Source organism: Xiphophorus couchianus, chromosome 6, assembly GCF_001444195.1.
Source record: "Xiphophorus couchianus chromosome 6, X_couchianus-1.0, whole genome shotgun sequence".
NCBI classification, from domain to species: Eukaryota; Metazoa; Chordata; class Actinopteri; order Cyprinodontiformes; family Poeciliidae; genus Xiphophorus; species Xiphophorus couchianus.
In genome coordinates, this window is record NC_040233.1 from 28,558,787 (window position 1) to 28,583,998 (window position 25,212).

The 25,212-nt window shown below is 43.5% G+C and overlaps 1 protein-coding gene across 2 annotated transcripts; it reads left to right on the forward strand.

Annotated features, from left to right (window-relative positions):
* Positions 1-857: 857 nt before the first annotated feature.
* LOC114146329 (prohibitin-2-like) lies at positions 858-8,579 on the forward strand. 2 transcript variants are annotated; one of them, XM_028020297.1, is made up of 10 exons: positions 858-968; positions 1,641-1,770; positions 2,940-3,024; positions 3,701-3,780; positions 5,268-5,452; positions 5,547-5,676; positions 5,756-5,859; positions 6,338-6,415; positions 7,432-7,508; positions 7,583-8,579. In XM_028020297.1, exons 1-10 carry the CDS (start codon positions 948-950, stop codon positions 7,602-7,604), a joined length of 912 nt encoding a protein of 303 aa, XP_027876098.1. In that variant the 5' UTR covers positions 858-947; the 3' UTR covers positions 7,605-8,579. The 2 variants fall into 2 exon arrangements, with proteins under 2 accessions (XP_027876098.1, XP_027876099.1); XM_028020298.1 differs by lacking the exon at positions 6,338-6,415.
* Positions 8,580-25,212: the final 16,633 nt, after the last annotated feature.

Consider the following 25,212-nt stretch of genomic DNA (forward strand, 5'->3'; position numbering starts at 1 on the left):
TTTTTATTTCCTTTTTTCAACCAATTAAAACCCCATTAAGATCTAGATCTCATTTTAACAGAAATCTGCAACAATTTTTATTGTTTGTCATCATATTTGTCCTCAACAATCTGCATTAATCTTAATCAACTTTGATCAAATTCAACCTTTATTTTGTAACCATATAATTAGTTTTTAATTAATTATCATTCAGCCAAAAGAATAAAATCAGTGGAGACTTTTTCTCTGTGAACATCAGTGACTCAGACTTGATTCAAAACATAAAGTAACTGAAATATTTCATCAGTCGGGAGCTCCAGAGCTCTGCTGCCCCCTGCTGCACAGGAGCAAGTAAAGGACAATAAAGGATGCTTCCATTACAAATTGATGGTTGATCAAATTTGATCATTTTGTTCACATTTCCTCACAGCACATTGTGTCTTCATGCCGGATTAAAGGAAGTAAAGATCAACTTTAAATGATTTCAAGAAAGACTGACAGCTTGAGAGAAAAATATCAATAAATATTTTTGAAAGCCCATATAAATAAATACTAACGAATAAATATTCAAATAGAATAGAATGGAATAGAGAGTGAACAGTACGGACAAATTTACAGCATAGGACAAATACTGTACAGGTATTGAAAAATAATATCTCATATCAATATAAATATGCCACTCAACATAGTAATTTAAGAAAAATGCACAAGATGTTTTATTTATACTTAGAAAACAGCAACAGACAAATAGAGAAAATCATGAAAATCAAACATATGGAAACGGAGGTCATCTTTCTTGTTTTTAAATTATTTGATCAAATAAATAATCATCTGAATCATTAAAAATGACTGAAAAACGATGAGACAGTCACGAAGCCTACATTTCCCATGATCCTCGACGGACACGGAAATACGTCATCACCCGTGACCTTGTTGTCTCTTCCCATTCGGTTTTCTAACAGGACAGCATGGCGAACAAGGAGCCAGGTGTAAGTGGGCTTTTTCCGTTAATATCTATGATTTTTACGGAACCTTTTTCTTCTTTCCGGGTCCAGTTCGGTAGAACAGCTCCGTGGTTTCCCGCGCTTTGCTCCCCGGCTCGTGCCATTTTAAAATTCAGCGCTTGAGTCCAGCTGACGTTAGATGACAGGTAGAGCTGATTTAGGAGGATTTAAATGTGATTAGTAATAATATAAATGTCTGATTCTGCTTTGTTTTAATGGCTGTTCTAATAAATCTGTTCAACATTAGTGACTCAGACTTGATTTAGAGAATCAGGCGGGGTTTATGTCAAGAAAGCTTCAGAGTTCCGCTCAGGAGTCAAATTTACGTTGCGAAAAGCTCTAAAATAAGGTAACTTTAGGATTTTCTTTAATTTCCAGCTGGTATTCTGACTCTATTAAAACTTTACTAAAGTCTCCAGAAACTCAACTTTAATTCGGCTCATAAAGCAGGTGTTGGAGTGAGGTTTAATCTGGTCTAATTGTTCTAAAATCCGCCGATTATCGCTGTTTACAGAACAACCGGATATTTACATGAGCTCTATTAGAACAGGGATCCAAGCTTTAAGGCCTGGTATGGAGGTCAGGTTAGTTGAGCCTGATGCTCTGTATCTGCAGGTTCTGTTGATCTAATCAGACGTGATCTGCTGTGTTTGTCAGGGTTTTCTGCAGCAGCTGCGGCAGATCGCTGGCAGGATGTCCTCTGGACCCCGGGGAGCAGGAACCGGACTGAAGCTCCTGATCGGAGCTGGAGCTCTGGCTTACGGCGTAAAGGAAGCTACATACACAGGTAGCCCTGACCTTTGACCCCAAACACCTTCTCAGCTGGTCTAAATTTTGATTTAAATCCAGTTGATCCCAATCCAAGTCAGACTCCTTATAATCCCATCCAGTCTGATTTGTACCTGGAAAACCTCGGGATCCTCTGGGATCCCACTGATAACCCGGCTCAATAATTAGCTCAGGGGTGTCCAAACTTTCAGCCATTAGGGCCAAAACTGTAAAGTTGCGAGAAAGCCACATTTTTTTTAGTTAAAACTGAAAAGATCTCTTATATTATACTAAATAGACAATAATTTATTAAAGCAAAAGAGTCTGAGTTTTGTAGAAAAGAAATCTGGGAAACAGGATCTTGCAGAGTTGCTGTTTAACGTGACAGATAAATATTTTCCAAATATTTTTTTGAGTTTATTATCCTCATGAATTATTTTTTTACTTAAGGACAGACAGTGCTGGTTGGTTTTAGTGAAGTTTAAAGATAATTATCCTAAATAAATAAATGTGAGCATTTTATTTTTCTGTAAAAATTCTTGAATTAATTATGAATTTACTCCTTTTTTAAGTTGTGGACTGAGGGGCCAAACAAAGCCATCCAGCGGGCTGTAATCAATCAATCAATCAATCAATCAAATCAAATTTTATTTGTATAGCACATTTCAGCAGCAAGACATTTCAAAGTGCTTTACATCATTACAAACACAGAATCACAAAGCAACATAGAATCAATAATCAAAACAAAGCATTAAGTCAAGTTCCATCAATAAATTTGTAATTGATTACATTTCAAATACAATCCTAACCAGGTGGGTTTTTAGTTGAGATTTAAAAGAAGTCAGTGTTTCAGCTGTTTTACAGTTTTCTGGAAGTTTGTTCCAAATTTGTGGTGCATAGATGCTGAAAGCTGCTTCTCCTTGTTTGGTTCTGTAAATGGCCCCCAGGCCACGTTTTTACATCCTGTTATAAACTCTTCTCTGTGTTATTTAATGTGGCTCCAGCAGGAAGCTGCCAGTTAATGTCCAATAGAAAGCTAACGCTGTGGCAGAACCAGACTGAAACTCAGACAGGAATCAGCAGCATCATGCTGCGGATCAGAACCGCTAGCATCCTGCAGGTAACGGTTCGGACCCTGACCAGGACCAGAACCTTCTGACTGTCCTCTGTCTCTCTCTCTGTGTTCAGTGGAAGGAGGACATCGAGCCATCATCTTCAACAGGATCGGTGGGATGGAGATGAACACAGTGCTGGCTGAAGGTCTCCACTTAAGGTACGTTAGCTTAGCTAGCAGCTGTATTAGCTGCATTTTAACAGCTGCTATGATAGTGTTCACATCTGATTAGCATCTCAGAGGCTCAAATAATACCTGAACTTTGACCCTGAATCCCAGAGGAGTTGAAAAGCTTCATGGAGCTGAGAGGAGGAGGAGGAAGTGCAGAGCGTCTCCTCCATCCATCATGGTGAACAATAGAAGATCTTTGGCAAACAAAATGGACGAACTTCAAAACTAAAACAGGATCCAGCCAGAGTTTTACATTTATTTTGTCATTCAGTGGAACATGACTGATGGATCTTATCCCAGACTCCAGCGTCTCTCAGCCTGGATTTCAAACCAAACAACCAGACAGATTTAAAGAGCAGCAAAAGCAAAGGAGGTGGATTAGCAGAGCTGCTAACAGCTGATGGAGCCATCCAGCCTGGATACTGAACTGTTGGCATGAGACTGTCATACAGTCTTCAGTCAGAGGCCTCTTCAGAGTCACTGTGAGACGTTCTGCTACTGGAGCTCCTTCCAGCATCACCAGCCATAACGGCTCTTTGAAGGAACTTGGCTGATCTGAGTTATGAGGACATTTAGGGACTCGTCATCCTCTGTGTGAGGATGAAGGTTTTCCTGCTGTAATCAGATTACTTTCCTCTGGTTCTGACTCAGCTGTCGTCTGCAGGATCCCTTGGTTCCAGTACCCCATCATCTATGACATCAGAGCCCGGCCCAGGAAGATCTCCTCCCTCACAGGAAGCAAAGGTCAGAGGTCGTTTTAAATCAGGCCCATGTTTGACTTTCTGTTCTGGTTCTGGACCAGAACAGTTCATTGGTTTAAACCAGTCTTTCTCAAACTATGGTCCGCGAGGTCCTGCATGTGAACAACTGTTTCCATACCAAGTGCGACGCTACAGCTAGCTTAGCAAAGGATGGTGTTAAAAATAATGATAGAAAACTGGTTTAAAACCAGATCACTCAAAAAAAGATACTGGTGGAAAGAAAACAAGGCCAGGAATATTATATGATCAGAGAAGCTGAAGCTGCTGAGTGTTGATGTTTGGTTCACTAGCGACTGGATTCCTTTGAACGGCTCGGTGCGGTGAACTGTAGGACTCGACTCACTTACTGAGAACTGTTCTTCTTCAGTTCACAACTGGATCATTTCCTTAAAGATGCAGCAGATTAGGTGTCATCCTCTTGTTATTTTTTAATTTAATTAAAAATTATGAAATGACATTAAATACTATTGATAGAAATGGGTTAATCATTTTTATATTTGGTGCAGAAAATGATTTTTTGTTTCTGTTAAAACAACTCAAATCTATTTTTCTTTAATTGTGCTTCAAAATCACAAATATCCCTAAATGTTGTTATTGTACACAACACTTGGTAGTAAAGAACAACTTTTATATTTTCATGTGTTTGACATCATTTGAAAGCTTAGACACTTTCAGAATCTGTAAATAACTCAAATTGCCCAAATAGACGTTTTCATGGCACCACTCTTTCTTCTCTTTGGAAGAACTAAGAAAACAACAATATGTGAGTAAACAGACTGATATTTTCTTTTAAATTCAGATGTGTTATTTCAGGTTAAGTGATTTTCAACCTGAAAAGGTTTGAGAAACTCTGGATTAAAGGGAAGTGGCTGCAGTTTGCTGTCTGCCCGCTAGAGGGCAGCACATCCATTAACTGGAAGCTTCATCTGAGGGTTTGATCGTCATGGCAACCACTATCTATGAGCACATTTCCCTTTAACTAGACAGCTCAGCCTCCATTTTGTTTTTATAGTTTATTTATTTGTCAACATAAAGTAAAAACGAACAAAAACATTTTTTAATGTTTGTAAAGTTTAAAGATGTTTTTCCCTCTGAGCTAAAATGATATCCTGGTACAGTTTTTATTTATTATGATGAATAAATCAGTAATTAATCTCCCTGCTTCATCTGGACGGTCGGGTTCTGTCTGGTACCAGAACCGACCCGTTAACCATCCAGAACCAAAACTGACCAGGTTAACCAATCAGCTGTCCTGTCAGACCTGAGTGTGAAAAAAGCATAGGTTCTGATTGGTTAACGGTTCTGGTTCTGATTGGTTAACGGTTCTGATTGGTTAACGGTTCTGGTTCTGATTGGTTAACGGTTCTGATTGGTTAACGGTTCTGGTTCTGATTGGTTAACAGTTCTGATTGGTTAATGGTTCTGGTTCTGATTGGTTAACAGTTCTGGTACTGGTTCTGGTTCTGTCAGACCTGCAGATGGTGAGCGTGACGCTGCGGGTTCTGTCTCGGCCGCTGGCCTCCAACCTGCCGGTTCTGTACCAGCATTTGGGTCAGGACTACGATGAGCGGGTTCTGCCCTCCATCGTTAACGAGGTTCTGAAGAGCGTGGTGGCCAAGTTCAACGCCTCGCAGCTCATCACCCAGAGGGCCCAGGTAGGTGCAGCCGACCTGACTGCTGGTTCTGGTGCAGCAGGAAGTCAGTCATGTTGATCCGGCCCGGTTCCGTCCGGCCCGTCCCCTCCTGCAGGTGTCGCTGCTGATCCGCAGGGAGCTGTTTGAGCGAGCCAAAGACTTCAGCATCATCCTGGACGACGTGGCCATCACCGAGCTGAGCTTCAGCCGCGAGTACACGGCCGCCGTGGAGGCCAAGCAAGTCGGTGAGTGGACCGGAACCGGGCCGCTTCCGCAGGCTCAGCAGGCCCGGTTGGATCTGAGGTTCTGGTTGTTCTCCTCCAGCCCAGCAGGAGGCGCAGCGGGCCCAGTTCTACGTGGAGAAGGCCAAGCAGGAGCAGAAGCAGAAGATCATCCAGGCTGAGGGCGAGGCGCAGGCCGCCAAGATGGTGAGCTGGACGACCGGCTCGGGTCAGAGCTGGTTCTGGACCGGTTCTGAACTCTCTTTAAGAAAATCCAAAGACCAAATTGAGGAAGTTATTCTGGAACTTTTTAGTTTCCATCCACTGTTTATGATACGATGCTTCAAAATGTGCAAAAAGAGCCATAAATGCGTCGTGTGCTGCGATCTGTGTTACCATGGTAACCTCACCTTTCTGCTGACCTCGGCCTGATAATTCAGTACATCTGTGATTTGATTCCTGGATGTTTATTAAACAGTTTCCACATCAACCACAGAAGAAGAAGAGGAGCTGATCTGTTATTGAAGAGTTAAAGTGACTTTATGATCAGATTTACTGTTTACACTTCCTGTCTCCATCTGAGCGCGTGCAGAAACCGTTACTGTCCGACCCACTTGACTGTGTGTGTGTGTGTGTGTGTGTGTGTGTGTGTGTGTGTGGGGGTGTGTGTGTGTGTGTGTGTCAGCTGGGCCTGGCCGTGACGAAGAACCCCGGCTACCTGAAGCTCCGGAAGATCCGGGCAGCCCAGAACATCGCCAAGACGGTAAGAACCCAGCAGAACTTCCTGTTGGTCCAGACCAGCTGCAGGCTCCACACACACGCTTGGTGGGGCAAGGGGCGGAGCTGCAGGTAACCATGGCAACCAGCTTGGTAAACTAAGCAGCATCACCTCCAGGGTTTTATAAGAACCGGTTCTGGTTCCTGCAGAGTTTCCTCTGATCTGGACTCGCTTTGAATCCCAATAAAAACATGAAAGTTTCTGATTAATCCCAATGAAACAAAATGGAGGTTCTGGAGGTTCTGGAGGTTCTGGAGGTCCGTTCTGCTCCCTCCAGCAGCTGCTGACAGACGGCCACCAGGGGGCAACAGACGTCCAGCAATCAGCCTCGTTTCAGCTTCTGTTGCTGTGCTCTGACCTTTGACCTCTGGTTGTCACCATCAGAGCAGGTTAGAACCTGCAGCAGAGAGTTAATCTGCCCGGCAACAGCTGGAGTTTTTAAAGATGGAGGATGAGAAACAGGAAGCAGCAGGTCGACTCAAACCAGAGAAGAAGAAAAACCAAACGGCTTTTAAATTTTATTATGGGTAAAAATCTGAAAAGTGTGGCTTGCATTTATATTGACTGGAGAACATTCTTCTTAAAGTTTTACCACTGATGATTGTCAGCTGGAGTGGGTCCCTTACTTTGACTAGGCCATCCCATAATGTCTCTGGCTGGATGTTCAGGCTCCCACAGCATGATGCTGCCACCGCAAGGTTTTCAAACCGCACAATAAAAGTTTCAGCAGATTGTGATCTCTGCTGCTCCTCCAGAACCAGGACCTCCTCTGCTGGGTTTCTGGTCTCCATGGTGACGCTGGTGATTCTGTACAGAACCTCAGACCAGAACCAGAACCTGAAGAGAACCGGGTTGTAAAGGAGGCTGAGGACAGATGAACAGGCACACGCCACACTATTCAGATCTTTTCTCATTAGAAACGAACCATTCTCCTGACCCGACACCTGCAGGGTTCTGCAGAACCTGGTTCTGGTTCTGATCCATCTGTGTCATTCCTGCAGGTGGCGCAGTCCCAGAACCGAGTGTACCTGAACGCAGACAGCCTGGTGCTCAACCTGCAGGACAGAGACAGCTTCAGGTGAGTCCGGTCCGCTGCAGCAGGCCCGTCTCACCGGGTCAGAACCAGAACCTCTTCTCCTGTCTCTGTTTCAGGCTGTCGCTGTCCACGAAGTAAGACGTCTCCTCTTCATCATCTTCCTCTTCCTCGGCGCCCGTTTCCCATCATCCCCCTCTCCGTCCAGCCGTCCCGATCAGAACCCAAACCGGGCCTCAGAATTCTGGTTCCGCTCAGATAAACCCGACCCGGAATGATGCGAGTTCCCTTCAGAGACAGAGGGATGTCAGTCGGACTTCTTCACAGAACCGGACCGGATCAGGAGGCCGGTTCTGATCCGGTTCCAGCAGCAGGACAGACTCCACCTGGACTGACGATCTGTCCTCCTAAGGCCGGTTCTGCCAGGACCCGGGTCCAAACCCGGTACAGATGGGCTGCACTGAAGCTGAAGGCCTGGTTTACTCTGACCCATGGAAGAGGTTCTGAACCCGACCCGGATGTTCTACAGAACCAGCCTGAAAGCAGCGCCGGGTTCTGGGCCGGTTCTGACATTAAGCTCGGCCCGGTTCTGTTGTTCTGGAATTGGATCAGTTCTAATCGCTCAAATACTGATAAATGCTCTACAGACCAGGTCAGTTTGGTTCTGGTTCTGGTCGGGTCCAGATTTGTCCTTAACTCAAGATTATAGAAATGAAATGAAATCATCAGTTAAATCAGAACCAGGTTCCTCCATGTTAGGTTTGGACCGGGTTCTGGTCGGTACCAGACGGATCGGACCGGGACGGTGGTTCTGTTGATTTAACTGGTTCTAAATATAATGTCTCATATTTCCGACCTCACACAGGATTTCCATATTTGGTCGTGTGTCACGTTTAGCCGCTGACATCACTTTGATTCACCGGCTGGTTTGTAGTTCTGGCTGAAGGATCAAACTACAAACCCCAGAATGCAGTGGGGCAGCAGCTCCTGTCCTGTCATTGATCATGGCGTCTGGCTGGAGGAGAACGGTTCCTATGAAGATCAACTGGAGCTGGTAGAAACCAGAGTTCTCTTCCTGGTTTGGATTCAAAATAAAATCCAGTTTTTTATACCAGATCAGATTTTTATTTTTCTGTCTTTTCTAAAAAGGAAATTACAATATATTTTCAAAAAGTGTTTATTTCAATCATCCGTTCTGATTGTATGACGGAGAATCAGGGCCATGAAATGAGTTTTCAGTTATCAGAATGAAGACGATTCCAGAAAAACCTCATAAAATTATAATAAAATATTAATTTGAATCAGAAAAAAGCTTCTAGTGACATCAGCCTCTGACAAGCAGCTCAGTTTGTCTGAGTCTTTCTGCAAAAGCCATAGAAATGATACATACTGAGCTGAGCACAGCTAACCAAAACTTAGGTGCTGTAGCAGCTTCTAATTTACCAGAATAGAAAACATTTGCAGGAGCTAACGCTGAACTGCTAAACAACAAGTTAGAAGTTAAACCACTAAACACATAAACTGACTAGCACAAAAAATATTGTAGATGCTAATTGTAAACCGCTAAACACACAGCAGAAGCTAATGCCAAACCGCTAAGCATGTTAAAAACGTTGGTGAAAGCTAATGCTAACTATTAAAATGATGACATTGTGAGACTCGCTAACAGCAAAGTATTGAATAGAGGAAGTTCTACAGAGTTCTGCCTCTAGAGGAAAAAAACAAATGCATGCCACACTATTCAGAGATATCTAAAAATAAAAACTCATTTCTGGTTAGTGAGGTTTGGGTTCGAACAGAACAAGAAAACCTGAAACATGTCAGCTGAAGAGCATCTGCTGCACACACACACACGAATGCAAATGTTCTCTGAGACCCCAGACTAACTGGACTGGGACTGGGTCAGAACCTCTAGATGCTGACAGGGCCGTGACGTCACTGTCTTTGTCCCTGGAGTGCCTCTTCTTCCTATGTCCTTCCTCTACAGGGCAGAGACAACACAAGATGGCTGCCGGGTTATTTATAGGCCGAGCTGCTGCTGCTGCAACCAGAAACCTCCACCCAGCTGGTGGGGGGCTGGAGGGGGGGGGCTCCATTGTGTGAGTGACACAAAGCAGCCGCCATGTTGGGAAGCTGCTCCGCTTCTGCATGAGAAAGAGGAGGAGGAGGAGGAGGAAGGTGTGGGGGGCAGATTTACAGCTCAGAGGGGATTTTTTTATTCAGGGGGAGAGGAGGAGGGGGGGTAATATTCATTGGGGGGGGGGGGGGGGGGGGGTTAGGAAAAAGGCAAGAGGGGGCGGGGAGACGGAGGCGACATCTGATTGGCTGTGGCTTCACGCCTCCTCACACCAGGCCTGACCAATCAGAGGCCAGGACGCGGTTTGAAAGATGCTAGAAGGAAAAGAGAGGCGGGGGGGCAATAAAGGGGGAAGAAGGGGTAAGAAAGACTGTTGGGGGGGTGAGAGGAAAAAACCCGGAGTCAGAGATGATGAATGTCCCGCTGGAGTCATGAGCAGCAGCTGCAGTCTGTTAGAACACGACCCGGTTCTGGTTCCTGCTGATAAATGACCAGCAGAGCTTACTGATCGGAACCAGAACCACAGCTGGTTCTGGAGGGGAGGTCAGCTGCTCTTATTCTGGCTTTAACCTTTATTTACCGCTTTGATCACAGATCCAGATTCTTTAGCAGCATCTGGTGGCGACTAGAGGAACTGCAGCTCCTTTAATTCCTATTTTTTTATTTAAATCCGTGGAGAAATGTTTCATTAAAGCGCTTTTGATGTTTTTGTTTCTTTAATAAACTCTGAATGAAGGTGACTGAGCTGCTGAACGTCAGAGAGGAGCTGCAGTTCTGCGGTCTGACCTCCATCTTGTTCCTGTAGGATCTGCAGCGCTGCTGCAGCTGCTGCTCAAAGGGGGGCGTGGTCACGTGACCAGACTGGCCCCGCCCCCTTCCCATCCTGTTTTCACTGTTCACAAATAAGGACGGATTACCGCTCATCTGCTCCGTCGCCATGGAAACACTGACCTCACTCCGGTGGTGACTCTCAATCTGGGCTGGTTGCCAGGGCGACGGGCTGCTGTTCGGTTGCCAGGGCAGCTCTGCAGTGTCGTCAGCGGTCGGAGCAGGATGCTGTTTGTGTGCGGCCTGCAGGGGGCGCTCTACCGGAGCAGAACCACCTTCACTATGTTTAAACACCGTGTTCATACATGAAGAAATATTTCATTTTTATTTAATATTTTATGCATCACTTAATTACTTTATTGGGCAGCTAATATTTTTATCTGATATATTTGTTGCATTTCTTCTTTAAAGTCTATAAAGAAATTTTCTATTATGTTATTTATTCATTTGTATTATTTAAATAATTTTTCTTTTAGTTGTAAATATATTCTGTTGTTCATCATTTTATTTACTGATTTACCTAAATGTTTCATTTGAAGTTAATTTATAGAACTACGGAGGTCAGCAGGTGTAAACTGCACTTCAAACATACGAATGATACAAACTTCAAAACCTTACAAAAAAAAATCCCCCCAAAAAACTCAAACAAAAAACGCTGCAAGAAATAACAAGAGCAAGTATTAAACTCCTGGAAACAGAATCCTCCAGGCCACTAGGGGGAGTCTGCCACCAAATCTAAACCAAACTCTCAGCAAAGATGGGATGAAGAGAAGAAGCGTTGTCTTCATGTCTTTTTCAGTTTTTTACAGAACCAGTTTGTCATATTATTAATATTAACCAATCAGAACAATTAAAACGTTTTATAATAAATCTGAAGGCCCCAGTCTTTTTCTGACCAATCAGAGTGAGCCAATCTTTCTTAAAGGCACAGTACCTTAAATGATTAGCTTTAGGTGCTTAGCGACCCGACCCAAAAGGCTCATAGAGTCAAAGCTAACCGGGTCTGAGCAGAACTTTTATTCTTAGGTTTTTCACATTAAGGTTTTCTGACAACATCAAATAATGAAAATGGTGTTGTAATTAGCTGATCCTGGATCAGAACCAGAGAGCAGGTTTCTAATGAGGTTAAAGGTTCTGGTTCTGTTCGACCCGTCCGTCCGTCTGTCTCTGGGAGAACGGTTCTGTTCAGTTTCCTGTGATCCAGATAATTAACCTGCTTAACGCTGCAGAACCTCCTGGGACCAACCAGAACCAGAACCAGGTGGCCCAGTGGCCCAGTTCAGAGACCCGAGCCCAACGCTGCTGCAGACGATGGATTTAAATGTGACTTTTATAATAACCTCTGCAGGGGTCAGAGGTCATGATTCAACAAAACAAAAATGGCCTCCATGTCGAGGTCTAAGACCAGAACCGCTGCTGACCCAGAAGAACCCAGAAGAACCCAGGAACCTCCTGGTGATCCTCCAGGCTTCAGAAGCTCACCGCTGCAGTCAGACATGGTGGTGGCAGCATGATGCTGTGGGCCTGCTCCACTTCTGAAGGTCTGACAAAATAGAATAGAATAGAATAGAATAGAATTACTTTATTCATCCCAGCATGGAAATTATTAGGAATTGACTAAGCCATACAATGGCTTAGTCAAAGTCTAAACCTTCACCAGGAAATTGTTGCAGCAAAACCCTTCAACCAAAGCAGGTCAAAGGTCATCCACAGTGACACTAGTGGGTCAGGGTGTGAATATTTAGCAGGTCGGTTTGAATAGATTTATTATCTGACTTTAAAATCTGTTTGATCTGAAACTGGAGGTCAGAGGTCACGCTCCATCAGACTGGAGGGGAAAATGGCCGAACATCCAGATGATCCCAAAGACTTCTGGGAAAATATTCGGACTGATCCCACAGTAGAGCACGGTGGTGGCAGCATGGTGTCTTCAACCGGGTTCTGATCCAAAACACACCAGCAGCTCTTCCTCTGATTGGCTGATGAACAACATGAGGACTCTGGATTGGCCTAGTCAAAGTTAATGCTGTGGCCTGACCTTTAAGAAGCTGTTCAAAGGTTTGGATTGTTTTATACTAATAAAATAAAAACTGAATGTTGTTTTTATCAATAATTAATTTGATTTAATGATCAGAAACTGAAACGAGACAAACAGGAAACCAGGAAGTGAAAACCTCTGATCACTTCCTGCTTCTAGCCGGAGTGTTTCTGGACCCGCTCAGTCTGCAGAACCCAAACCGTTCCAGTTCTGGTTGCTCTTATTTTAGATCTGACCTTCTGTCAGCAGATCAAAGAGCTGCAGCTGACTGAGAAACCCGGTCCGGGTCCAGAACCGTCCAGAACCTGGAGGGAACCCGTTCCCTCTCCGCCGTTCCTCACTTCCTGTTTTCTGCTGCAGACAAAAACAGGAAGTGATCCGATGAGTTTCAGGCCTGCAGGCCGACTCCTGCAGCTCACACACACTTCCTCATTCCCACCCCCCCAGAACCTGACATGACCCGACCCAAAAAGGCCCGGCTCACATCGGCTCTCCATCCAGAACCAGCAGAACTGGATCTGCTGCAGGAACCCGAGTTCACATGGAGAAAAACACAGAACAGCCAGTTATTTCTGTCCCTGCAGGGGTGTGTGTGTGTGTGTGGGGGGGAATGTGTGTGTGTGTGTGTGCGGGCGTGTGTGTGTGTGCGTGTGTGTGTGTGTGCGGGGGTGTGCGTGTGTGTGTGTGTGTGCGCGGTCGCGTGTGTGTTTCCAGAGGTAAATGTCAGACCCGCTCTGCCCTGCAGGTGGCGCTGCAGCAGCTGCTCTGATCTGACAAAGTTCTGATAAAAACCAGAACTGAAAGTGATAAAAAACTGATAAAACTGAACAGAACCAGAAAGTTCTGCTGCTTCCTGGTCCAGTAATCCGGGTCTCTGTCCAGAACCAAACATTCTGCAGAATGAACTGATTTAATGAATATTCTAAATTTATAATTCATTTTAACAACAAATTTCTTAACATAATTCTTTGAAATGTATTTTTTAATTGTAATGTTTTGTTATTGTTTTCATGAATTATTTTCACAATAAATTATGGTTTTCTGCAGACGTTGTATAAATGTGACCTTTGACCTTAACTTGTTAAAATTATTCAGAAAACGGAAATAAAAAATAATTAATCTGAAATAATTTTCTAAAAGTGTTTTATATAAAAATAAATGTCATAGTTATTTAAAATGGCAAAATTAAATTAATTAATAATTTTTGAATTACTGATGAATATTTGACTCTTAATTGTAAATATTATTCATATTTTTATATTCTTATGAGATATACTTTCCATCACAATTTAATGCATTGCATTTATTTATTTCATATTATTTTATATTTAAAGTTTACTTTTTTATAACTAATTTAAACATATATGTAATAATTTAAGATGTAAATAAATATTCTGTGTTGTGTTATAGCTGGTTTATTGTGTGACTGGTGAAGGACTCGCTCCTCTAATGAGACGACGCCCCCCGGGGCCCCCGGCCCCCTGGCCCACCCCTCCCTGTGGCCCTGGGGGACCTGCTACCGGAGCTAATGGCCGACGGACAGACAGACAGATAGACGGACGGATGGACGGCGTCTGCAGGGAGTTCAGAGGAAATGAGGCAGGAGAAAACATGAAAAACAAACTCATTAAAAATCTCCACATATCAATAAAATCTCCCAGAGATCAGACGCCATGTTGCTGCAACGGCTCTCATTATTATTGCTGTTTATTCTCCTCCTCTTCTTCCTCCCCTCTCTCCTCCTCCTCCCCTTCGTCCTTCTTCTCTTCCTCCATGTTTGGTCTGAGGGAACTTCTCCTGATCCTCCAGCGGGGAGGGACTCGGCTTCCTCCCGGTCTCAGAGGGCAACTCCCGTATTTTTAGAGAGGCAGACTTACTGGCTCTGCTGAGAGAGGGCGTGTGTGTGTGTGTGTGTGGGTGTGTGGATGTGTGTGTGTGTGTGTGTGGATGGGTGTGTGTGTGTGTGTGTGTGTGTGTGTGTGTGTGGATGTGTGTGTGTGTGTGGATGGGTGTGGGTGTGTGTGTGTGTGTGGGTGTGTGGATGTGTGTGTGTGTGGATGTGTGTGTGTGTGGATGTGTGTGTGTGTGTGGATGGGTGTGTGTGTGTGTGTGTGTGTGTGTATGGGTGTGTGTGTGTGTGTGTGTGTGTGTGTGTGTGTGTGTGTATGGGTGTGTGTGTGTGTGTGTGTGTGTGTGTATGGGTGTGGGCGCGTGTGTGTGTGTGTGTGTGTCTGGGAGGAGAAGCTGACAGTGACAGATGGAGCATCATGTCTCTTCATGTCGGCATCCTGCTCTGCTGAATCAGCTGCAGAACGACTCTAACAACAACCTGCAGTCACTCAGCTTCAAACGCTTCTTCTTCTTCTGCTTCCTTTTCTTCTTCTTCTTTTTCTTCTTCTGCTTCTTCTTCTTCTTCCTTCTCTCGGTGGGATTTTCCCTCCAGTGGAGGTGAAAGTTTGTCCCCAGAGAGCAGCAGCTCTGGAGGAGCTGATTAAAACCTTTAGATAAATGTTTTGGTTCTGTCTCATGTTCAGAACCACGCTGGTTCTGTAGAGCTTCTCCGGTGCTGGAGAACCTCTCCGGTTCTGGACTCGTTCACGTCAGCCTTTGGCTCGGAAGTGGAGCTGAAACTTGTTTTGTATCTTTGGCTTTAGCAGCAGAGCTAACAGGAAGTTTCCTCTGGTTGTTGCAGGAGGCCGGTTCTGATCCAGAACCAGGCAGCCCGGTTCTGCAGACAGGAAGCTGTCGGTGTTAAAGTGAGGCCTGGAAGCCAGTCGGTCCTCATGAGGAACTGCAGAGTTTTAAAACGCTTTAATTTGCTCTTTCTGCAGCCTGAACCGTTGAGCCTCGTTTCACACCAACTTCTGCTTTCAGAATAAACGATTCTTCTGTTTTTCTCAGCAGCAGAGGAAGTTCTAAGGTGTCCAAAGTGTGGGGCGGGGGCTATTTATGGCCCATAGACTTAGTCTGTGCGGCCGTCAACTACAATTCAAGAACGACACAAAGCATTGGGTTTCCTCAGATAGAAACTTTATACACTAGTTTAAATAATAATAATAAACTGTTAGTTTTAAATGAATGTGATTAAACTGTAAAGTTTGTTCTGAAATGAAACTTTATAACTAATGAAACTTTTCAATTAATTCAAACTGAATTGAATTGAATTAGTTGATGCAAACTTTATTTATACTTTTGTCAAAAACAAAAAAAATTGTTAGGTCCAACATAAAGTATTTAATTTAGTTTTGTCTTTATTTTCATAATCACATCCACTGGAACATGAGTTCATTAAACTTGGCTAAATGAAGCTAACGTTCTTAAAGAAACAGTGACCTAAATCCTCTTGTTGCTGAGAACAGAATCTTGTTTTTCTGTTTTGTTTTTCCAATTGAGAACAAAATATTAATAGTAGTTCCTGTGACTTTATTATATAATTTTTGAGGCTCGAGATCTTTTCATCTGACAGTTTTGGAGTCTTGATATAAAAAGTTTTGACGCCCCTAAATAAACTAATTCATCTGGTCGTTACTCTGATCTTCATCTCAGCTTCATCTTATCATGTTTCTAATATTAACTCTAAAATGGCCTCCTGTAATAAATAAAGATGCATCAGATTAAATTCCTCACTGGAATATAAACACTTAATGCACCAATAAAACTTTAGATACAAAATAAAATCCACCATAAATATTCCACAGTCATAGCTTTACATTTCTGAAACCAAATTTTAGACCATAGGCTCATTTATTCAAAAGTAACAGAATTTTTATTCACCAAGTTAAAGTTTAGCTTGTTAGCGTAATTTAGCATAGCTAACCTGGTGGAAGGCTGCGCATTTGGTAGCACTGCTGCCTTAGAGCAAGAAAGTTCTGGGTTCGATTCCCGGCCCGGGTCTTTCTGCACAGAGCTGCATGTTCTCCCTGTACATGGTGGGTTCTGTCCGGGTTCTCCAGCTTCCCCCCACAGTCCAAACACACGACTGTCAGGTTAACTGGTCTCTGCAGGTCTGTGTGTGTAGCTGGTCTGTCTCTGTGTTGGACTGGTGACCCGTCCAGGTGACCCCGCCTCTCGCCCGTTGACCTCTGGAGAGGCACCAGCACCTCCTGACCCCACTGGGATAAGAGTGTAAGAAAATGGATGGATGGATGGATGGATGGATGGATGGATGGATGGATAACCTGCTGAAAGTAAAACATTGGAGTCTTATTAATAAAGTTTCCTCAGCTTTCAGTCCTTTAGCTGTAACTGAAGAAGTCGTCTTTAGTTTAGATCAAATACTTTGACCTTTTATTCATGTTCCTTTTATTTTGTGCATTTCATCGTCTGTTTATTTGTCATTTTCAATTTTAACTAACTAGCTTATTTCACTACCTACCTTAGCTAATAGTGGCTAAAGACACACGCCATCATACTAACTGAGGATAAACTGGCCTTACAAAGAATTCATCTAGTTCTCTATTTTATTTAAATTGTGGATTTTATGTAGATTAAATAAACATTTTATTAACCAGTTTACAGACTAACACTGTGCAGCTGCAACTATCCTACAATATGTTTAACCTGTTATAAATCCTTATGCTAAGCTAAATTACTACATGGATTTTTAAAACTACAGATCATTTATGTCTTTACCTCTTTTTTATTTATCAATCATTTTATTTGTGGAGAAGCTAGCACAGCTTCCTAAACACAGAGTTGAGCTGACTATCATAACTTTTAATATTGGGGAGATGAAATAAAATTAGGATATTTTTATTTGCAGGCTCTTTGGAGCTAACTACTGTCTGTCCTGCTGCTAATTTAAGCTGCATATTTTAAAATCACAACTCATTTATTTCTTTTTAGCTCCTAAATATTTATTAAGTTCAAATGTAATTGTTGAACTTAAAAACTTTGAGAACAGCTAGCGTAGCTTTACAGTAAGTTTAATTAATGGGGTCTAATAAAGACATAGTTGATCTAACTGTCTTTATAAAACTTTGAGTTTTCTAAAGATTAGATCAACATGTTGATTTTGACCTTTGGGGATTTTTATTATTTTCACTGTTAATAAACTGACTGCTGTTTGACTCACCGGTTATCAGCCATCATGTTCAGCTAATCTGCTTAGTGTAGATTTATTACTGAATAGTCATTAAATGAATAAATATGAATGTGAAGGTTTCCTGCTGGAACAGTTGATGTGGACTAATGACCTTCAGCTTTCTTCTCTGAGTAAATATGTTTCAACATTGACCCGGCTGCTGCTGGTTATCATGTTGACCATCTGAAATAATCTTCCTGTTTGACTGAACTGAACTGTTGTTTGTTCAGTCTGCTGTGAGTCAGCAGCTCTGACATGATTTCATTTTCTTCTCCAAATCCACAAACTTTCAGCTTTGATGTGAGATTTCTGCGTCTATTAGCAATAAATAAAACTCCTAGCTCAGGTTTCAGAGGGACGCGATGTGGTCAGGATGAGAAAGTAGATTTTTATTTGGGTGAAACACGTGAAACCAGGTTTGACTCCGGATCCAGGCTGAGCCGGACTCCGGTCCGGGATTTCGCTGCCGCCGCTCAGCCTGCTTCCCTCAGCAGGCCGCCATTTCAGGAGCTGCACAGAGGCCCTTCATCTGCATCATGGCAGAAACAAAAGCAGCTCTTTGTCTGCAGCCTCCATGTTTCCACCTTCACACCTGCAGACGTCCGGACGCGCAGCGGCCTTCGCAGCGCCGCCTTCACTCGCTTACAGCCAGGCAGGAGACTAAAGGTCACCTGGAAACACACTGACCCCTCATCCTTCAGCCAACACTCCATCTCTGTCACATTTAGGAGACTTTTATTCTGAAAAATGAAAGGAAGAAACGTCTTTTCTTCTCTGACCTTTAAGGGACGACACATTTTGACCCTAAGAAAGCTGAAAATGCAGTTTGTAAATGTTTAGAGAGTAACATGTTTTTATTTTTAAAAAGCTGAGTCAGGTTTTTGGGGCTGCGCTCCTTCCTGTCGTTTATTGTCCCGTTGGGCCGTTTTACGGCCTCCAGGCCTCATTTATAACCCGACTTCCTCCAACCTGGATCCACCAGAAACAATTTGGAGGGAAAAGAAAGCCTCTTTACTTTTACGGTATGGAAACGCCTCCCCCCCTTCACATGCACACACAAATAAAGGCCATCACATATCAAAGGAGTGTTTGATCTGGGTGTGTGTGGGCCGGCCGGGGGGCGGGGTGCGTCGGAAGGAGGACAGACAGAGACGGCAGATAAGGAGTGGATGGGGGGCAGGAATGCCAAACCTCCACTGTTGCAGCTCTGAAAGGAAACACTGTACTTCAACCCACACAGCAACACCGCAGTCCTGTTGGTGACACCTGCAGGCTGCAGCTGGTACTGCACTTAATGCTGTCTGTGCAGAAACAACAGTTTAGTCATCAGGTTCTGGTTGAATGTTTGACTGAAATGTGATCATTTTAGTCGATTCATGGAACTTTCTCTGAGTTTAGAGGAACCGTTGCTCCGTTACTGACTGACAGCAAACACATGAAAACTAGTGGCGACAATTATTAATGGAGTTCATTTCATTTTAATCAATATGATTAGCAACATTTTCAATTCAAAACCCAAATTTCCTGCTAAATGACTGAATAAACAGAAATCAATCAGATGCTGAATCTTAACGGGAACCAACATCATGTGAGGCGTCAGAGTTTTGATCAAACGGAGAAATCAGGTTAATTTCTCCGTCTCTAATTAATTAATCACAATCAATCAACAAAATCTGCAGCACTTTCAATTCAAAACTTATTTTTGCTGGTAGATTATTGAACAAACAGCAGAACAGCAAAGATATTAATAGTTTTTAATTCTTCAGTTTTTCATCCATCAGACTGGAACAAAGTTCATTTTCCAGAGTTTCAGGAAGTTCTGATCGTTCATGGAGCGTCTGCAGAGAAATGGACCGTGGACGCTAACATTAGCATTAGCTGCTACATGTTTAGCGTTGCTATGCTAACTCCTTTTAGCACAACTTGAACTCAACAATAGTTTTTTCCATCAGATCGATTAGAGGCAGAACTGAAGAGGCTTCGTCGGCCATCACTGTTAGCGGATGTAGCTTGTGCGTCAGATGTTCGGATGTACCAGAAACACAAAGACAAACGTTCTGGCTGGAACTGATGTTTGTAAAAAAAAATAAAATAAAAAAAGGGATTAAATGCATTAACATTTGAACACTTTAAAATCTATGAACCAACCAGAATCTGGAGGACAGAGAACATTTCAGGGACATTCGCTACGTTTGGCAGGTAAATTTAGACTGAACCTTTAAAACGAAGGAGAAAGTCGGGGAGGTGTGTTTGGTTTGACCAGGATGAAGCTTCACTTCATCACATTTTCAAACTGCAGGCTGCAGAAACCAGTAAGATGAAAGACACTAAAAACATTTAGAGATTTTCTGTAGAATTTTCTTCCACTGTGTTTCCAGTCATATAACCTAAATGACCAACATGGGATTATTATTTCACTCTTCCATAATTCCCCAGGACATTATTTTATTTACATCAACGATGTTTCAGGAACGTTAAACATGTTTTCTGTACTTTAGATACTAATAATATTCAAATCCTGTCTTTTTTGGAAAAGCTTTCTGCAGTAATTTAAGCTTTTTAAAATCTATGACAAAAATAAAGATTAAAATAAAAAGATGCCACAACATCAGTAATCTGAAGTCACAACAAGCAGATGTTCACATCCTGAAAGTTAAACGGCACCACAGAGTTTTTAAATTTCAACTGAGTTGAAGTTTGGAGTCCAGAACCAGAGCGGACGGTTCTGTGGGTTAATCATTAACTGGCTCTGGACTCGTCTGGAACAAACAAACCGACTAACCTGCTGGGTAATCCACAGACATTCCTCTGAGCTGTAATCTGTAATCTGTAATCTGTAATCTGTGATCTGTAATCTGTAATCTGTGATCTGTGATCTGTGATCTGTAATCTGTGATCTGTAATCTGTAATCTGTAATCTGTGATCTGTAATCTGTAATCTGTGATCTGTGATCTGTAATCTGTAATCTGTGATCTGTAATCTGTAATCTGTGATCTGTAATCTGTGATCTGTAATCTGAGATCTGTGATCTGTAATCTGAGATCTGTAATCTGTAATCTGTGATCTGTAATCTGTAATCTGTGATCTGTAATCTGTAATCTGTGATCTGTAATCTGTGATCTGTAATCTGTGATCTGTGATCTGTGATCTGTAATCTGTGATCTGTAATCTGTGATCTGTAATCTGTAATCTGTGATCTGTAATCTGTAATCTGTAATCTGTAATCTGTGATCTGTAATCTGTGATCTGTAATCTGTGATCTGTAATCTGTAATCTGTAATCTGTGATCTGTAATCTGTAATCTGTGATCTGTGATCTGTAATCTGTAATCTGTGATCTGTAATCTGTAATCTGTGATCTGTAATCTGTGATCTGTAATCTGAGATCTGTGATCTGTAATCTGAGATCTGTAATCTGTAATCTGTGATCTGTAATCTGTAATCTGTGATCTGTAATCTGTAATCTGTGATCTGTGATCTGTGATCTGTAATCTGTGATCTGTAATCTGTGATCTGTAATCTGTAATCTGTGATCTGTAATCTGTAATCTGTAATCTGTAATCTGTGATCTGTAATCTGTGATCTGTAATCTGTGATCTGTAATCTGTGATCTCCATGTTTCCTCTGAAACGTCTGGATTCTCTAAACGGTGGAGAATCTCAATAAAACTAAAACTAGTTTTATTAAGGTTTTTATTTGACCTGAAGGAGGTTCTGGTTCTAGTCCTGGTTCTGGTTCTGGTTCTGGTTCTGGTCTTGGTTCTGGTCCTGGTCCTGGTTCTGGTCTTGGTCTTGGTCCTGGTCTTGGTCCTGGTTCTGGTCCTGGTTCTGGTTCTGGTCCTGGTTCTGGTCCTGGTCTTGGTCCTGGTTCTGGTCTTGGCTCTGGTTGTGGCTCTGGTTCTGGTCCTGGTTCTGGTTCTGGTCTTGGTCCTGGTCTTGGTTCTGGTCTTGGCTCTGGTTCTGGTTCTGGTTCTGGTCCTGGTCCTGGTCCTGGTCTTGGTTCTGGTTCTGGTTCTGGTTCTGGTTCTGATGTGAAAAGTCCGGGTAGATGTAATGTTTAAATGTTGGTTCTGGTTCTGGTCCTGGTCCTGGTTCTGGTCCTGGTCCTGGTCCTGGTCCTGGTCTTGGTTCTGGTTCTGGTTCTGGTTCTGATGTGAAAAGTCCGGGTAGATGTAATGTTTAAATGTTGGTTCTGGTCCTGGTCCTGGTCCTGGTCCTGGTCCTGGTTCTGGTTCTGATGTGAAAAGTCCGGGTAGATGTAATGTTTAAATGTTGGTTCTGGTTCTGGTCCTGGTCCTGGTCCTGGTTCTGGTTCTGATGTGAAAAGTCCGGGTAGATGTAATGTTTAAATGTTGGTTCTGGTCCTGGTCCTGGTCCTGGTTCTGGTTCTGATGTGAAAAGTCCGGGTAGATGTAATGTTTAAATGTTGGTTCTGGTTCTGGTCCTGGTCCTGGTCCTGGTTCTGGTTCTGATGTGAAAAGTCCGGGTAGATGTAATGTTTAAATGTTGGTTCTGGTTCTGGTCCTGGTCCTGGTCCTGGTTCTGGTTCTGATGTGAAAAGTCCGGGTAGATGTAATGTTTAAATGTTGGTTCTGGTCCTGGTCCTGGTCCTGGTCCTGGTCCTGGTTCTGGTTCTGATGTGAAAAGTCCGGGTAGATGTAATGTTTAAATGTTGGTTCTGGTCCTGGTCCTGGTCCTGGTCCTGGTTCTGATGTGAAAAGTCCGGGTAGATGTAATGTTTAAATGTTGGTTCTGGTCCTGGTCCTGGTCCTGGTCCTGGTTCTGGTTCTGATGTGAAAAGTCCGGGTAGATGTAATGTTTAAATGTTGGTTCTGGTCCTGGTCCTGGTCCTGGTCCTGGTTCTGGTTCTGATGTGAAAAGTCCGGGTAGATGTAATGTTTAAATGTTGGTTCTGGTTCTGGTCCTGGTCCTGGTCCTGGTTCTGGTTCTGATGTGAAAAGTCCGGGTAGATGTAATGTTTAAATGTTGGTTCTGGTTCTGGTCCTGGTCCTGGTCCTGGTTCTGGTTCTGATGTGAAAAGTCCGGGTAGATGTAATGTTTAAATGTTGGTTCTGGTCCTGGTCCTGGTCCTGGTTCTGGTTCTGGTTCTGATGTGAAAAGTCCGGGTAGATGTAATGTTTAAATGTTGGTTCTGGTTCTGGTCCTGGTCCTGGTCCTGGTTCTGGTTCTGATGTGAAAAGTCCGGGTAGATGTAATGTTTAAATGTTGGTTCTGGTTCTGGTCCTGGTCCTGGTCCTGGTTCTGGTTCTGATGTGAAAAGTCCGGGTAGATGTAATGTTTAAATGTTGGTTCTGGTTCTGGTCCTGGTCCTGGTTCTGGTTCTGATGTGAAAAGTCCGGGTAGATGTAATGTTTAAATGTTGGTTCTGGTTCTGGTCCTGGTCCTGGTTCTGGTTCTGATGTGAAAAGTCCGGGTAGATGTAATGTTTAAATGTTGGTTCTGGTCCTGGTCCTGGTTCTGGTTCTGGTCCTGGTTCTGGTCCTGGTCTTGGTCCTGGTTCTGGTCTTGGCTCTGGTTGTGGCTCTGGTTCTGGTCCTGGTTCTGGTTCTGGTCTTGGTCCTGGTCTTGGTTCTGGTCTTGGCTCTGGTTCTGGTTCTGGTTCTGGTCCTGGTCCTGGTCCTGGTCCTGGTCTTGGTTCTGGTTCTGGTTCTGGTTCTGGTTCTGATGTGAAAAGTCCGGGTAGATGTAATGTTTAAATGTTGGTTCTGGTTCTGGTCCTGGTCCTGGTTCTGGTCCTGGTCCTGGTCCTGGTCCTGGTCTTGGTTCTGGTTCTGGTTCTGGTTCTGATGTGAAAAGTCCGGGTAGATGTAATGTTTAAATGTTGGTTCTGGTCCTGGTCCTGGTCCTGGTCCTGGTCCTGGTTCTGGTTCTGATGTGAAAAGTCCGGGTAGATGTAATGTTTAAATGTTGGTTCTGGTTCTGGTCCTGGTCCTGGTCCTGGTTCTGGTTCTGATGTGAAAAGTCCGGGTAGATGTAATGTTTAAATGTTGGTTCTGGTCCTGGTCCTGGTCCTGGTCCTGGTTCTGGTTCTGATGTGAAAAGTCCGGGTAGATGTAATGTTTAAATGTTGGTTCTGGTTCTGGTCCTGGTCCTGGTCCTGGTTCTGGTTCTGATGTGAAAAGTCCGGGTAGATGTAATGTTTAAATGTTGGTTCTGGTTCTGGTCCTGGTCCTGGTCCTGGTTCTGGTTCTGATGTGAAAAGTCCGGGTAGATGTAATGTTTAAATGTTGGTTCTGGTTCTGGTCCTGGTCCTGGTCCTGGTTCTGGTTCTGATGTGAAAAGTCCGGGTAGATGTAATGTTTAAATGTTGGTTCTGGTCCTGGTCCTGGTCCTGGTCCTGGTTCTGGTTCTGATGTGAAAAGTCCGGGTAGATGTAATGTTTAAATGTTGGTTCTGGTCCTGGTCCTGGTCCTGGTCCTGGTTCTGGTTCTGATGTGAAAAGTCCGGGTAGATGTAATGTTTAAATGTTGGTTCTGGTTCTGGTCCTGGTCCTGGTCCTGGTTCTGGTTCTGATGTGAAAAGTCCGGGTAGATGTAATGTTTAAATGTTGGTTCTGGTTCTGGTCCTGGTCCTGGTCCTGGTTCTGGTTCTGATGTGAAAAGTCCGGGTAGATGTAATGTTTAAATGTTGGTTCTGGTCCTGGTCCTGGTCCTGGTCCTGGTTCTGGTTCTGATGTGAAAAGTCCGGGTAGATGTAATGTTTAAATGTTGGTTCTGGTCCTGGTCCTGGTCCTGGTCCTGGTTCTGGTTCTGATGTGAAAAGTCCGGGTAGATGTAATGTTTAAATGTTGGTTCTGGTTCTGGTCCTGGTCCTGGTCCTGGTTCTGGTTCTGATGTGAAAAGTCCGGGTAGATGTAATGTTTAAATGTTGGTTCTGGTCCTGGTCCTGGTCCTGGTCCTGGTTCTGGTTCTGATGTGAAAAGTCCGGGTAGATGTAATGTTTAAATGTTGGTTCTGGTTCTGGTCCTGGTCCTGGTCCTGGTTCTGGTTCTGATGTGAAAAGTCCGGGTAGATGTAATGTTTAAATGTTGGTTCTGGTCCTGGTCCTGGTCCTGGTCCTGGTTCTGGTTCTGATGTGAAAAGTCCGGGTAGATGTAATGTTTAAATGTTGGTTCTGGTTCTGGTCCTGGTCCTGGTCCTGGTTCTGGTTCTGATGTGAAAAGTCCGGGTAGATGTAATGTTTAAATGTTGGTTCTGGTTCTGGTCCTGGTCCTGGTCCTGGTTCTGGTTCTGATGTGAAAAGTCCGGGTAGATGTAATGTTTAAATGTTGGTTCTGGTCCTGGTCCTGGTCCTGGTTCTGGTTCTGGTTCTGATGTGAAAAGTCCGGGTAGATGTAATGTTTAAATGTTGGTTCTGGTTCTGGTCCTGGTCCTGGTTCTGGTTCTGATGTGAAAAGTCCGGGTAGATGTAATGTTTAAATGTTGGTTCTGGTTCTGGTCCTGGTCCTGGTTCTGGTTCTGATGTGAAAAGTCCGGGTAGATGTAATGTTTAAATGTTGGTTCTGGTTCTGGTCCTGGTCCTGGTTCTGGTTCTGATGTGAAAAGTCCGGGTAGATGTAATGTTTAAATGTTGGTTCTGGTTCTGGTCCTGGTCCTGGTCCTGGTTCTGGTTCTGATGTGAAAAGTCCGGGTAGATGTAATGTTTAAATGTTGGTTCTGGTTCTGGTCCTGGTCCTGGTTCTGGTTCTGATGTGAAAAGTCCGG